This window comes from Argopecten irradians, chromosome 2 (genome assembly GCF_041381155.1).
Source record: "Argopecten irradians isolate NY chromosome 2, Ai_NY, whole genome shotgun sequence".
NCBI lineage: Eukaryota > Metazoa > Mollusca > Bivalvia > Pectinida > Pectinidae > Argopecten > Argopecten irradians.
Genome location: NC_091135.1, coordinates 52,800,427 through 52,815,510, shown reverse-complemented (window position 1 = coordinate 52,815,510; position 15,084 = coordinate 52,800,427). Strand labels below are relative to the sequence as shown.

General features: G+C 35.1%; 1 protein-coding gene across 1 annotated transcript in view; it reads left to right on the top strand.

The window, feature by feature from the left end:
• The window catches only part of LOC138315908 (inositol 1,4,5-trisphosphate-gated calcium channel ITPR1-like), a 129,614-nt gene that overhangs the window by 57,131 nt on the left and 57,399 nt on the right, over window positions 1-15,084 (top strand). Inside the window, 2 exon segments of the mRNA XM_069257277.1 lie at window positions 7,819-7,964; window positions 10,235-10,313. Of these exon segments, the coding sequence (XP_069113378.1) occupies window positions 7,819-7,964; window positions 10,235-10,313 (225 nt within the window).

The window sequence follows — 15,084 nt, the reverse complement described above, 5'->3', positions numbered from 1 at the left end:
CGAGTTAAATAAGACAAAAGTTGTTAATATGTGGAGTCAATTAAGGGATTATAAAAACTTTGATTTATCTATCAATGTTAGCAGACAAGTCATGAAATAGAACAATGAAAGGTGGCAAGTTGAGTGATTTATGAGAAACAGTAGGAAAAGGGAATTGTTATGTATATCTAGCTACAACAAATAACTTTTCATCAAATAGAGTTATCTCTGAACAGACATTGCAGTAATAAACTTTGACATGTATGACTGTTGAGCTCCAGATACAACCATCTGGAATGACTTACCCACTTCATGATTTAGTTTCTCTGTATTATTATACTGTACACAAAGAGAAGCAGTCCTCTAGTAAACCATAAGGTTATATCTAGTAGTAAATATGATGAAAACATTTGTATTATCATTCTGTCTCATAGAGGATATCAGTGATTTTTCAGATTCTCAAATTTATGTTACGTGAAAAGAGCAAACACAGTCACTTAAAGAACCTGACATGCTGTATTGATTTTAAGTTTTTTTCATGTGAAATTAACCTATTTCAAGTCATTTCAGGTAATTTCATGTCACTAACTCTTTTGAAGTCAAACTGACATGATTTTACTTGTGTACTGAGTAAACCATAAAGGAAGACCATTAGCTATAGAGTTCTTAGTCAAGAATGGTTTTGTACTCAGTGTGATGTCAGTGTTTGATGAGTTAGTAACTGTCTACACTTGGTGGTGTGGCTGACTTGTAAATTAGACAAGTAGAATGCACCATAGGACATTGACTTGTAAGGTAGACTAGGCTAAGGCAAAAATACCTACAAAGACAAGTCTTTAAGTAATTTTGATGAAAAATACAGATAATATAACATGAATTGCATTACAAATTTTATGATAGAACAGAGTTTAGCAAAATACTTGTTTGTTTGGTTAGTTAAGTAGATGTTTGTATCGCCCGCGACGATAGTTCACGAATTCGGTATTATGGTGTTAGTTTACCAGCGGCAATGTCGTCAACATTTCCCTTTATAGTTTTGCGTTTAGCTCTGTCTCTCAAAAACTGTAAATCCAAACCTAACTAAACTTCAAACATAGCTAAAGGATATCATTGTTTAGTGCGACCCACTGCCTCAGACAGGTACTCCAGGTATAATGAGAGTAGTTTATGTGTGTTGTTGTGTTCTGTCACATCCACTCACTACCACTATCAAACAAGTCAGTTGTGTATAAATCTGTAGTAGTTCCTCCATCCAAAGTAAACATACGTCTCCAGTCACAATCACATGTTGCTGGCTTTCACCTTTGTTTGCCAGTTGTAGTAATAATGGCTTTATAACAAACATGGTGTCAAGGTCATTATAATTGGCTGAGCTTTGGCGACCTTTTCTGCATCTTCACCACGTTTTAGTCCTGTTGTAAAAAGTAAATGCAAGTAAATTGAAACAGGCACATGTAGATGTATATTCTCTCTGTTGATACCCTTTGCTAAAGGTAGCATTTTAGTAAGACAAAGCCAAATTGTACTAATAAACCAACTAGTATCTATTTCTGTACTTACACTACCACAATATGACACTACCCAAGTATCTTGTATTGCACACACCTTTAAAGTTATTAGTTCTTTATGAATGCTTTAATTTGCCCATTGTCAGTATAAATAATGTGACTGGGTGGGGTGTATTGTTCGGTGTCTTGGGCGACATACTTCAGTGATATAGCACTATAAAAAGGGAAAGAGTTCTACTATTGCAAGGAGACACAACACAAATATACCACAGCCTCCTGAAACATATCTTTACACAAGCAACACAATGCATACATGGGAGGCCTTCCTTAAATGACCCTAGTTGTTAGTAGGATGTTAAACCTTATACTAATCCACACCAATCATCACTGTAAGGAAGGTACGGTGGTAATGACCACTGAACTGGTTACTGTGATTGCTAGCTTAATAAAGATTAGGTCTTTTGACTGACAGTTATATGTAATGAACTGTCAATGGACCATATAAACGGCTTGCTCCAGGGACATGCTGTCTGTATATGTGTTACTACATAGTTTGATAGCCATCAGTTATAAGGAGACTGCACCTCAAACATACATGTAGCTGTGACTTTTCGTAGAGCCAAAACTCTAAAAGCCTTAATTATGTTTTTGTTTACCCAAATCGCCCACAGTTGTATAAAATCTCTTTCTGAGTTGTATTACAGCGACTCCCAATAATCTATACAGAAGCAAATATTTACATACTGTATAAGCTTGAACACTGTAACATCTCCTCTTGCCAGCGAGAGACATAAGTGTATCAATATACAGTAATGTTTATATACATATTTTTATCATTTATAAACAGTTCTTATCATCAGAAGATACGCGGTAGGACGCTCACACAAAAATATTACATCAAAATGGTTCTTGTTTAGAAATTAAGAAGAATCATGTCCGTAATCAGTAAACTTCATCGGTGATGTTGTAACTCAGGGTAATTAGAACGTCTTTGTACAGTTGTTTATGGACAGAAATAGCAATAAAAAGAAAACTATTGACAAGTATAGATGTCTGGAGTGCTACAATTTGTTGGCCAAGAAGATCTGTCAAAAGATAAATATTATCAAATTCTTTTGAAAACATACAGATGAAACAGGAATGAATTCCGACAACGTGTTTGTGATGCAGCATTTAAAATCGGGAATGTTAGACATTTTATCCACTTACAGGTTTTTATGTAGCTTGGAATGAACTATAAGTATTACAATCAATAGTATGTAATATATTTTGTTTAAGATCATATCAATGAAGAAACTTTTCTTTTATTGTCTCAATTATTTACATTCCAGGAGCTGCAGCGGTGATTTGATATAGCTAGGATGTCATACATTTCAGCACTTACCATCAATCTCTGGTTCATAGTAATTGAGTAGTTATTGCATCTGACATTCTATCATAAGACATCCACCCAATACCAATACACCCCCCCCCTCCCTATCTCTGAATGGTCATACATCCTGTTGCCATTAGCAATCCACCCATGACCATGATGGCATTTTGGTTAATGTGTCTAGCTGTCCAACTCTGAGTCACATGGCAAACAAGAAGTTAAAGTGTCATTTTATCACTATAGCGATCCGCTAGCATGATAGCAGAGTGGTTAATGTGACTGATATTCTGCCACTAGTACTCCGCCTCTAAAAATACCCATATAGGACAATTCTTATCAATTGTGGTAATGAACAATTGGTCAGTTGTTAAGATTTTGGTCAGAATAAGTTGTTGGTCCATAATAATAAAGCTGGTTGATAGTTCTTCATTGACATGTAAATGACAGTATCACTTTTCTTGGCACCATTCTCACTAGGAGATAGAAAGTAATTGTTTTAATCAATACTAGACCCTGTTAACTTTATATTCAGCATTAATGTGGTGCTTGGCTTGCTGTCTGTTTGTGATAGTATTTAATCTGTCCAGGATACAGGTTACCTCTGCATGTACCTGGAAGTCTCTCTATCAACACGCTTCAGTGACTTCGGCTGTGTAACCTTTGATTATAAATACCTGTTTGTTTATTATGTGTCAGCGAGATTTCATCACTATTATTCAATTTCTCTTTTTACAGAGTTACCAATCTGCACTCGACTGCAAAATTGAGTTTTATTGTGTTGTATCTAGCTGTCAATATCATCATTTTACACCTGACTGGCTGTTGAATATTGAAAACAGCATCAAATTATGAAATCTTTTCAGAATATGATTTTCAATTAAAGCAGCCTTGCAATTTAGTTATTGTCAAATGCTTTTATTTTCTGCTGTTTTTCAGTGAATTTGCTGGATCTGATTTAAAAATGCCTGAATAATTTCCTTGTCAGTACTGAAGTGTCACATACACACACGGGTATATATAATTGATTCAGGAAACAACACTGGGATAGATCAAGGATTAGTTTGTTTGTCAATCACACATTATGATCTAAACTTGGTATAACTAATTACTTGATGTTCATCTAAATAGGCTATAAATAATGATTGACATGATAAATCATTTCCAAAATTATCCTTACTTAATTGCACCACTGTAAGCTTAACTTTCTCTTTTTCACTTAAGAACATAAAATAATAATAAAAAAAAAAAATAACAGACTAATGTTATTCATCTTCATAGATGGGTTTTATTAGTTTAACGTCTATTAACAGCCAGGGTCATGTAAGGACGTGCCAGGTTTTTTGATAGAGAAAAGCCGGAGTACCCGGAGAAATACCACCGACCAGCGGTCAGTACCTGGCAACTGCCCCACATAGGATTCGAACTCGTGACTCAGAGGTGGTGGGCTTGTGGTAATATGTCAAGACATCTTAACCACTCGGCCACCGCGGCCCCCTAATCATCTTCATTGATTGGCTTTTAAACACTCTATATTGCCAGTAATGACATCTGACTATTATGCTATAGTATAAACCTAATTACAGTTTTCTCTTACTGGTAAATTTCTATTTCTATGTTTAAGCATAAACGAAAGACAAAAGGAGCAATCATGCATTATTTAAACTTATAAAAAGCCCTCTCCTAACATCTCTCTTGACACCGTCTTGATTTTAATTTTGAGTTGACTCATGTGAGGAAGGCCCTGGGTTATGTCCCCTTACTGAGACACACTATAGTCTATAAAAGTGATCATTTCTGCTCCTGCTGAGTACTCAGAATAATTTTTTGTTTGGTGGTCATATAAAGGCAATGGGACGATGTAAAGGCAATGGGATGACTGGTTGTCAGTATAATGTAACTGGGTGTGCTGCTCTGCATCTTTGGTGACATAACACTATAACAGGGCAATAGTTCCACCAATACAAGGAGACATGACACGGATATACCTCCCAAAACATACAGACATTCACACATGTAGCATATTGTATATGGGGGAGGCTGTCTATCAATTACATAAGCTGTTGATAAGTCCAATCAACCTACCAACTTTTTCCTCAATTTTATTGCACCAAGCCAATATGGAGTCTTTTGATGAAATAAAAGACATTTTCCTTCATGAATACTCAATGGATGTTCAGAATAGATCAGAACAAACATACACCCAAATGTATGTTCGTACCAGCTGATTTCCAGCTAATACAAGTCAACAAGACATTATGGAATGAAATCATTATGGGAAATAGACCCATAGCTGCCTTTCATTGAGTGAATGGATCTGAAACCTTAGATAAGAGTTGGAAATTGTTGATAACATAAGAGTTACATCAGGTATTGGATGTGTCATATGGATGAAGCATTCTTTTTTTACTGTTTCCTGAAAACTGTTGACATATCCAGACATTGAGTTGACCTACCCTCAGATGTGTTATATAGACACAATAAGGTATATAAAACACCAATATCAAGATGTCCTGTTAGAACACTGACACGCTAGTACATGGATCATTCATGCCTCAGCACACCTACCATCGAAGTATTAACGAGATATTAGTTATGAAGTTCACGGTACAGTTGTCCAGGTCATCACGGTTAGGTGTTTGATGTTAGAGTAAATACTGGTAAACTAGTGAGGCTATCTTCCAGGACTTAGTAGTGTGGGTTTGTGTAAATGTTAGCCTATCTCATAATTGGAGGTATAGATTTATCAGATGACTAAGATACAAAATAGCGTAAACACAATAAAACATTTCCCACTCACTATCATGATGTTGTTGATTAAAACATATTATTTATGACTTTCAGGTACAAACAGGTCACAAACATCTAACGAGGTGCAATTATACCAAATAACATTGTAGTGAAAATTACCAAACCTCAAATCCTAATTACACTTTACGATAGTTTATAAAAGCCTAATTGTATCATAGTAATTAACTCCTGCTATTAATCATAAACGAGCAATTATTGTCTTCGCATTGGATTGTTTTATGGCTTTTCTCATTCTATTCTCAATTTATTTTTCATATATTCTTTTCAACTCTCAATCTTGCTCCCTCTTCTTTGACGTTCTTTTTCTATTTTTCTTTGCAGTTTCTTACCTGATTCATTAATCGTTTACCTTCTTCTCTGCACCTTGTATGGCTTAAGCATATTATACTGCTTACCCTTCTCAGTGAAGTTTTTATATAGCTTCTTTGAGCTGAGGCCTAGTATTTGGACTGAAAAATATTTGATTGGCAAGTTTTAACGTTATGGTTTGTTTGAATGAATCAAATGAATGACCTTGTCATTCAAGGTCACATGAAATTTACAGATCATGTGGGCCTTTCGGTGTTCCTCTGTCCACTTTTCTACTTCTCTGTTTGTTTATGATACTCGGATGAAGTCATTGATAAAGAGAAATTGATGGAGAATTGTTTCAGTGCACTTAAACCTATCGAATTAAACAATAGGACTATGGAGAGTATTTTTTGTTTATTCTGTGCTGAGATTAATATCTTGATAACAAAGTAATCAGTATAAAAGACAGTTACAATAGATACAGATAATAAAGTGACTAATATCCAGAGTTAATGCCCCTTACATCAAACATGAGAGCACCAGGCATTAAAACATTGCCCCTGATCAGGGGAGATTTGTGATCTGTGACTCTATATCATTGTTTTGTGTGGCACGACTTGTCTCTGTGATGATGTTGGTTTTATGGTAACTTTGATGATTGTATGGTACCTGTGAATTAGTTCTCTATCATGGCTACCATAGTTCTGCTGAAATACACTATATTTGATTACATCTAATGTTACAAATCGCAGAATTAGTTTTTATTCAAAGAAAATAATTCCACATAAAAAGCATATAAATTTGTATCTGTTTCATGTTTACAGTTATGTTTGCCTTGTGTCTGTTGATGTGTGTGAGCCATGGTTTGTGTTCAGTCAGCACTAAATGTCTGACAACCAAATCCAATAAAACAAAATCTTGTTGCTTTCATCTCTTCATTTCCAGTATATACAGAAGCCTGTAATGCCAGGATTTCAAATTTGATATGAATAATAACTTTGACCCACATATGAATCATTTTTGTAGACTTCCCGAACAATTGAGTTTCATATAGCAATTTTACCTGAGGCAATGTAATATGCAACAATATTCCACTTTAGAGGTCTTTAAGAGTCAAATGTCTTCAGTTGCTGGACCCACCAGCTGTCAATCAAGCCACATGTACGTGGCTTAGCATTTTGTATTGTTCATCCTACAATGTTTGCTCTGACATTGAGTACAGGTGTGTTTGCGAGCACGAGCCATGACTGCATACCGTCTGGCAATCTGTCAATAAGGAATTAGTCAATTTTAATTTTAATTGATTCATGTAGATGACAATATAAACCTTGATATTTCAGGTGATGTGATCCGATGATGACAATTAATATAAACCTTGATATTTCAGGTGACGTGATACAATGATGACAATATAAACCTTGATATTTCAGGTGACGTGATACAATGATGACAATATAAACCTTGATATTTCAGGTGACGTGATACAATGATGACAATATAAACGTTGATATTTCAGGTGACGTGATACAATGATGACAATATAAACGTTGATATTTCAAGTGACGTGATACAATGATGACAATATAAACGTTGATATTTCAAGTGACGTGATACAATGATGACAATATTAACGTTGATATTTCAAGTGACGTGATACAATGATGACAATATAAACGTTGATATTTCAAGTGAGGTGATACAATGATGACAATATAAACGTTGATATTTCAAGTGATGTGATACGATGATGACAATATAAACGTTGATATTTCAGGTGACGTGATACAATGATGACAATATAAACGTTGATATTTCAAGTGACGTGATACAATGATGACAATATAAACATTGATATTTCAGGTGACGTGATACGATGGGAACAACAGATAAGAATGAGACACCTGTTGACCAGACAGTACCTGTGTATAGACTCCAAGATGGACGTGTCGCTGGTGAACGATGCCAGTGACCCTCGCACCGTATTCAGACTTCACTCTGTACTCAAGGTAAACACAGCAGGCTACCTGAACACTTCCATGTATGGAAGCTGTAATAATATGGTATATATTTGACCCTAGTTCAAAACACTTTATAAAAAGGTGAGGGGGCTTTTTGACTGGTGGGAGCTTATTGCGGGTAAAATATGGTAATCATTAATTTGTTTTATCACTGAGGGATTATGTTTATCTTGATCTTTCTGTCTATCAACGTACATACAGTATGGGAAATGTTCTCAAAACTGTCACCTTTCATTGTATCAAAAGGTCCAAGACAATCATTACTATGGATGGTAAATATCTTGATATCTCTTTGTAAATTGAAGGTCATGGTCACATGTGCCATGGGATGAACATGTTAATTACCCAGGTAATACAGATGATATAGGTTGGGTGAGAGTCTTGAAGGTTGAATGCCTGATCCTGTATCTACTACAGCGCTCTATAGGCTATTTCTGTGCCTAAGTGTGTAATTCATAAAATAGAATACAAAGTTATTTTTGATTTGTGTAAGATAATGGCCATCAATATGTGCTTTGGCAGGTTCTGGAGTCTGATGTTCTTAGCTTTGTAATACATTCCCGTCAGATCTGTCTAACTGTACCTTCTCGAACAAAGCTGTTAAATCATTCAAACCATTATATAGACAGTATCAGTAGATCACATCAATTGTTTAGGTCATTACAACTCTATCATATCAATTCTTCACATTTAACTTTCAATCAACAGATTATCCGTGGATTGTAGACCACGTTGAAAGCCAGATACCTGTGGGTATTTTATTGTATGCTTGATGAATCTGCATGTAGGTGAATTGCCTTTCTTCACAGGGAGTTTAAACAACTTTTTAACAGTAGTTGGCCCAAACTTACCGACTTAATCCTTTCTTTAATTTCTACAAAATTAAAGGAACAAATTGATAGGTTATTGCCAAGCAACATAATAAATGAAGATTGAAGATTTTATTGAATTCCTTGAATTTATAACTACTTTGTGAATGATCATTAAAGCTCTTAGTAAAAACGTATGCATACTTTCTGATTCCTGTTGTAAGCTCTACCTCAGAGTTAATGCATTGGGAAGGTGAGCTGATTTTCAGATGTTCAATTATCACTGACAATTAAAGTGGTATAGGATTCACTTGTCTGATTTTCAATTCACTTAAACAGAGAGAAAACTAATTGGTAATTTCAAGGAAGAAAATAAATTCTAATTGAGGGAATGAAAACATGCCAACAATGATGTGTGTAATTGTTTTGTACCTAGTGAAGTTTGCCATGGAAGAAATAACTGTTAAAGAAGTGTTCTTTAAGAGCGTCCTTGATGAAAACACAATTTAGCAGAATCAACTTTTAGTGTGTGCCTCTCAACACTTAGATTTAAGACCGTAAGATTTTCTTTATACCAATAAAGCTTAAAACATCTCTTACCTCTTAATGTCATACCAATACATGTTATTTTAGGCTTCAGCTGACGTAATAGATGTTTACATCCTCAAAACTTATGGGACGTGATGTAAACAAATTCTTTTACTTTAGGGATTCAATTTGCTTTAATTGTTAATCTGATTTGTTTTTTCCCCCTTCAATTTGATGAAACAAGATAGGAGATTTCGAGGAACATTCACCATTAGGATTAAAGTTACCCATTAAATATGTATTTTTCCTCCCTCTTGGTTATATCTTGTAATGCATTAAGAAAGGTTGTTGCTCCTTATTAAATATTTGATTTAGCTTTAATTACATCAGCTTATTGATGTATTTGAAGTAGAGATTTACAGTCACTAAAGCCGACAAGCAATACTCTATTACCTTGACCAAGTTCAAAGGTCAGTTAAGTGCATATTTTTAAAGAGGATAACATTAAAAATCCTTTTGGTTATTTTGATTAAATTCTAAATAGACAATAAGCAGCATATTATATCAGTTCTTTTGCCCTTGACTCAATCAAAGGGAAAATGTGAGAAAGGTCTATTTTGGAAAAAGTCAAAGATATATAGGAAAATGTATGTGAGGGTGTCATTGGTCCCTCCATGTTTCCCTGTAAAGGGGAGACAATCGGTTTTGTTTACCCTGTAAAGGGGAGACAATAGGTTTTGTTAAAACAAAATATATATTGAGCTACTCAGTCTAAGAAACATTCTTCAATGTCTTTCCTCATCTGTATGTATATGACATTTGATGTTTGAGATAGTTTTTAAGTTGATATATAGTTGGTTTTGGTTACATTTGAAGGTCATAGTAATGATTTTTAACCTTAATATGTTTGTTTGGTTACAGGAGCGAGATGAGATCCAGTTTGAGAGCTATGCTAGGATTGAACATATGCTGACAGGCTGCTGGCTACATGCACTCAAAGGTAACAATTATTCCTAGTCATTTATATTCATTTTTTTGCCTTATTCTAGCCTAGTCACAGGGACCTGGCACTAAAAATTTTAACCAACATTATACATATATATATTATAGTATCAAGGGAACAAACTCGGCGGTCGAGAAAAACGGACCTATTTTTTAAAACCGTGATTATTTTGATAAATGGGCTCTATACACCATTGATGTATATCTTGTGGTCTGGTCGAAATGTCGTCTCGCCTCTAATAGGTACCTCAAAAACCAAGCCAAAATCACAAAATCTACGCTTGTGGTGGTAAACAGTACCCATAACTGTGTTCATCCATAATGTCCTTTGGAGGTGTCATGTGCTGTACTTTGTAGAAACTCCATTTAAACATCATGTAGCTCACTTATTTTAATCATCACCCCCATGTTCATTTTTCTCTCTGAATGCTTATCAATTTTACTGACAAGCACAACACTGCATAATTTGCATAATACAGTCACAATATATAAAATCGAGAAGCATTCCGAGAGAAAAATTAATATGGCGTTGATGGTTAAAGTAAGTGAGCTACGAAATGTTTAAATGAAGTTTCTACAAAGTACGGGTCATGACACCTCCAAAGGAGATTGTGGATGGACACAGTTATGGGTACTGTTTACCACCACAAGCGTAGATTTTGTGATTTTGGCTTGGTTTTTGAGGTGCTCATTAGAGGCGAGACGACATTTCGACCGGACAGGGAAATGTCTACCTAGCATATTTTTCGTAAATTTCCTGATTCATCCAGCAATAACTTCGTCAATATTTGGCCAATTTTGTTCATCAAGTTCTCACTGAAAAGATAAATCATTTCTCTTTAAGGTTCTTTTTCTCGACCGCAGAGTTCATACCCTTGATACTATAATATATATATGTATACTGTAAGTTAAAAAAAATTGTGCCAGGTCCCTGTGAGCCCAGTGGGCTAATCAAATTAATCACTTTTGTGACTGGCCCGTTTTTTTGTTCGAGTTATCAATCAGTTATCAAGCTAGCCCAGTCCCCATACACTATTCCTTCCTTTCGTAATGACATCACCCGCACAACCAGAGACACACAATTACAAAGCCACTTTATACCACTAACATGGGTATTTAGTTGGGTGCTAATTCTTTAACAGGAGAGAAGAAAATGTAGAGGTCAGTCCAGGGTTCAAACCGTGGACCCTCTAACACTAGCCAGTGGCTTACTGATAGTTACAGGGTACCTCTGATCAATGATCAACCCAGCTCAGTCCTGTTACTGGAAGATGGAAATAGCTAGATGTTGGCTAAAACCAAGATTTCCTTAGTATTTAAACCTGTTGATATGTTCCGTAGCCATTGTATCAGGGGTTGTCCTGGAGCTACATTGATTGGGGTTATCAGTCCTGAGATAAACAAAGACCATCTTATCCTCATCAGGAGAAAAATGCTTAAAATGATTAATAGGTCAGTGATTAATGTGGCGTCATTGTTAATTGGAGTAAATTATCTTTTTTCTTCATCAGTAGATAGTGGTAAAGATTGATCAGTGAGTGGTTCATTGTGATTAATTTGTGTATAAATCCTGTGAGACAGTGGATACTGTAGATGTGTACTTAATATACAAGTCATCAAACAGATATACAGATGGTCAGTGTTGTAAGAGCTGTAGAAAACATGTATACAAACCTAGCGGCCAGACAAGTGCAGCAGTGTAGCTATAATTATCACACGTCTTATATCTTGTTTTTAGACGTAGCTTTACCCACATCATTGGTATGATTTTTATCAATTTCCTGGGAAAACCTAGTGTTGTTTTGATCTAGCTGCGTTACAGTCAGTTGTCTAGCATTCACAGTTACAGCATATTAAGTGTAATTTGTACCCTCTTGAAAAGTTCATTATTGGTAAACACTAAGGTTGTTCTCTGTTATATTAGTGCATCATCTGTATATCATTAACCTCTGGGTCAACCTCATGATTAATGACAAACTGATTAGGCAGATTAATTAATATCTACGTGATGGGTTAATCAAGGTGTGATATTTAAGATGTTTTTTGTATTTACACCACGTCTACCTAGGGTTGAATAACTGACACATACTGTTTACAAAGACAGATCAAAACAAATTCTCGGTCTCCGCTACAGAAGCTTGGCTCCCAATTGACTGACATAATCATTAATGAATTAACAACCCAGGTAATTACCTGGTGTCTGTAGTAGTAGATATTATGTTAATATTCCAATAAGTTGTATACTTAAGGAAATAAAGAGTTTCGAAGTAGATATTAGGTGTATAGGGAAGGAGTTTTTACTGTACACCTGTAGGACAGTAATTAATGAGTTCAGTCTGAAGGAGGATGTCTATGATTACATAAGAAATATTTCTTTCCAAGGAAACATGTTATAATAGATATGGAGAATTATTACTCCTAGTAATTCTCCAATTAAGTGACGTGCACTGTTGCTGCCAGCTAGTATCAAACGTGGCAATGGAGGACATTGTATAAATGATGACTTTGACAGCTACCAAAATAGTTCATCAAATCATTCCAATAAAAGTTGGCTTCCTGTCATGTCTCTTAATTTATAACCCAATAATATATAATTTTGATTATGGTTTGACTGAATATCTAGAGTACTTTGTACCAGTATATCCAGAGTATATTGTACCAGTATATCTAGAGTACATTGTACCAGTATATCTAGAGTACATTTTACCAGTATATCCAGAGTACTTTGTACCAGTATATCCAGAGTACTTTGTACCAGTATATCTAGAGTACATTGTACCAGTATATCTAGAGTACATTTTACCAGTATATCCAGAGTACTTTGTACCAGTATATCCAGAGTACTTTGTACCAGTATATCCAGAGTACTTTGTACCAGTATATCTAGAGTACTTTGTACCAGTATATCCAGAGTACTTTGTACCAGTATATCCAGAGTACTTTGTACCAGTATATCTAGAGTACTTTGTACCAGTATATCTAGAGTACATTGTACCAGTATATCTAGAGTACATTGTACCAGTATATCTAGAGTACTTTGTACCAGTATATCCAGAGTACTTTGTACCAGTATATCCAGAGTACTTTGTACCAGTATATCTAGAGTACTTTGTACCAGTATATCCAGAGTACTTTGTACCAGTATATCCAGAGTACTTTGTACCAGTATATCTAGAGTACTTTGTACCAGTATATCTAGAGTACATTGTACCAGTATATCTAGAGTACTTTGTACCAGTATATCTAGAGTACTTTGTACCAGTATATCCAGAGTACTTTGTACCAGTATATCCAGAGTACTTTGTACCAGTATATCTAGAGTACTTTGTACCAGTATATCCAGAGTACTTTGTACCAGTATATCCAGAGTACTTTGTACCAGTATATCTAGAGTACATTGTACCAGTATATCTAGAGTACTTTGTACCAGTATATCTAGAGTACTTTGTACCAGTATATCCAGAGTACTTTGTACCAGTATATCCAGAGTACTTTGTACCAGTATATCAAGAGTACTTTGTACCAGTATATCCAGAGTACTTTGTACCAGTATATCTAGAGTACTTTGTACCAGTATATCTAGAGTACTTTGTACCAGTATATCCAGAGTACATTGTACCAGTATATCTAGAGTACTTTGTACCAGTATATCCAGAGTACTTTGTACCAGTATATCTAGAGTACTTTGTACAGTATATCTAGAGTACATTGTACCAGTATAGTACTTTGTACCAGTATATCTAGAGTACTTTGTACCAGTATATCCAGAGTACTTTGTACCAGTATATCTAGAGTACTTTGTACCAGTATATCTAGAGTACTTTGTACCAATATATCCAGAGTACTTTGTACCAGTATATCCAGAGTACTTTGTACCAGTATATCTAGAGTACTTTGTACCAGTATATCCAGAGTACTTTGTACCAGTATATCTAGAGTACTTTGTACCATATATCTAGAGTACTTTGTACCAGTATATCTAGAGTACTTTGTACCAGTATATCTAGAGTACTTTGTACCAGTATATCTAGAGTACATTGTACCAGTATATCCAGAGTACTTTGTACCAGTATATCTAGAGTACATTGTACCAGTATATCTAGAGTACTTTGTACCAGTATATCTAGAGTACTTTGTACCAGTATATCCAGAGTACTTTGTACCAGTATATCTAGAGTACATTGTACCAGTATATCCAGAGTACTTTGTACCAGTATATCTAGAGTACTTTGTACCAGTATATCCAGAGTACTTTGTACCAGTATATCCAGAGTACTTTGTACCAGTATATCTAGAGTACTTTGTACCAGTATATCTAGAGTACATTGTACCAGTATATCCAGAGTACTTTGTACCAGTATATCTAGAGTACTTTGTACCAGTATATCTAGAGTACTTTGTACCAGTATATCTAGAGTACTTTGTACCAGTATATCCAGAGTACTTTGTACCAGTATATCTAGAGTACTTTGTACCAGTATATCTAGAGTACTTTGTACCAGTATATCTAGAGTACTTTGTACCAGTATATCTAGAGTACTTTGTACCAGTATATCTAGAGTACTTTGTACCAGTATATCTAGAGTACTTTGTACCAGTATATCTAGAGTACATTGTACCAGTATATATCCAGAGTACTTTGTACCAGTATATCTAGAGTACATTGTACCAGTATATCTAGAGTACTTTGTACCAGTATATCTAGAGTACATTGTACCAGTATATCTAGAGTACATTGTACCAGTATATCTAGAGTACTTTGTACCAGT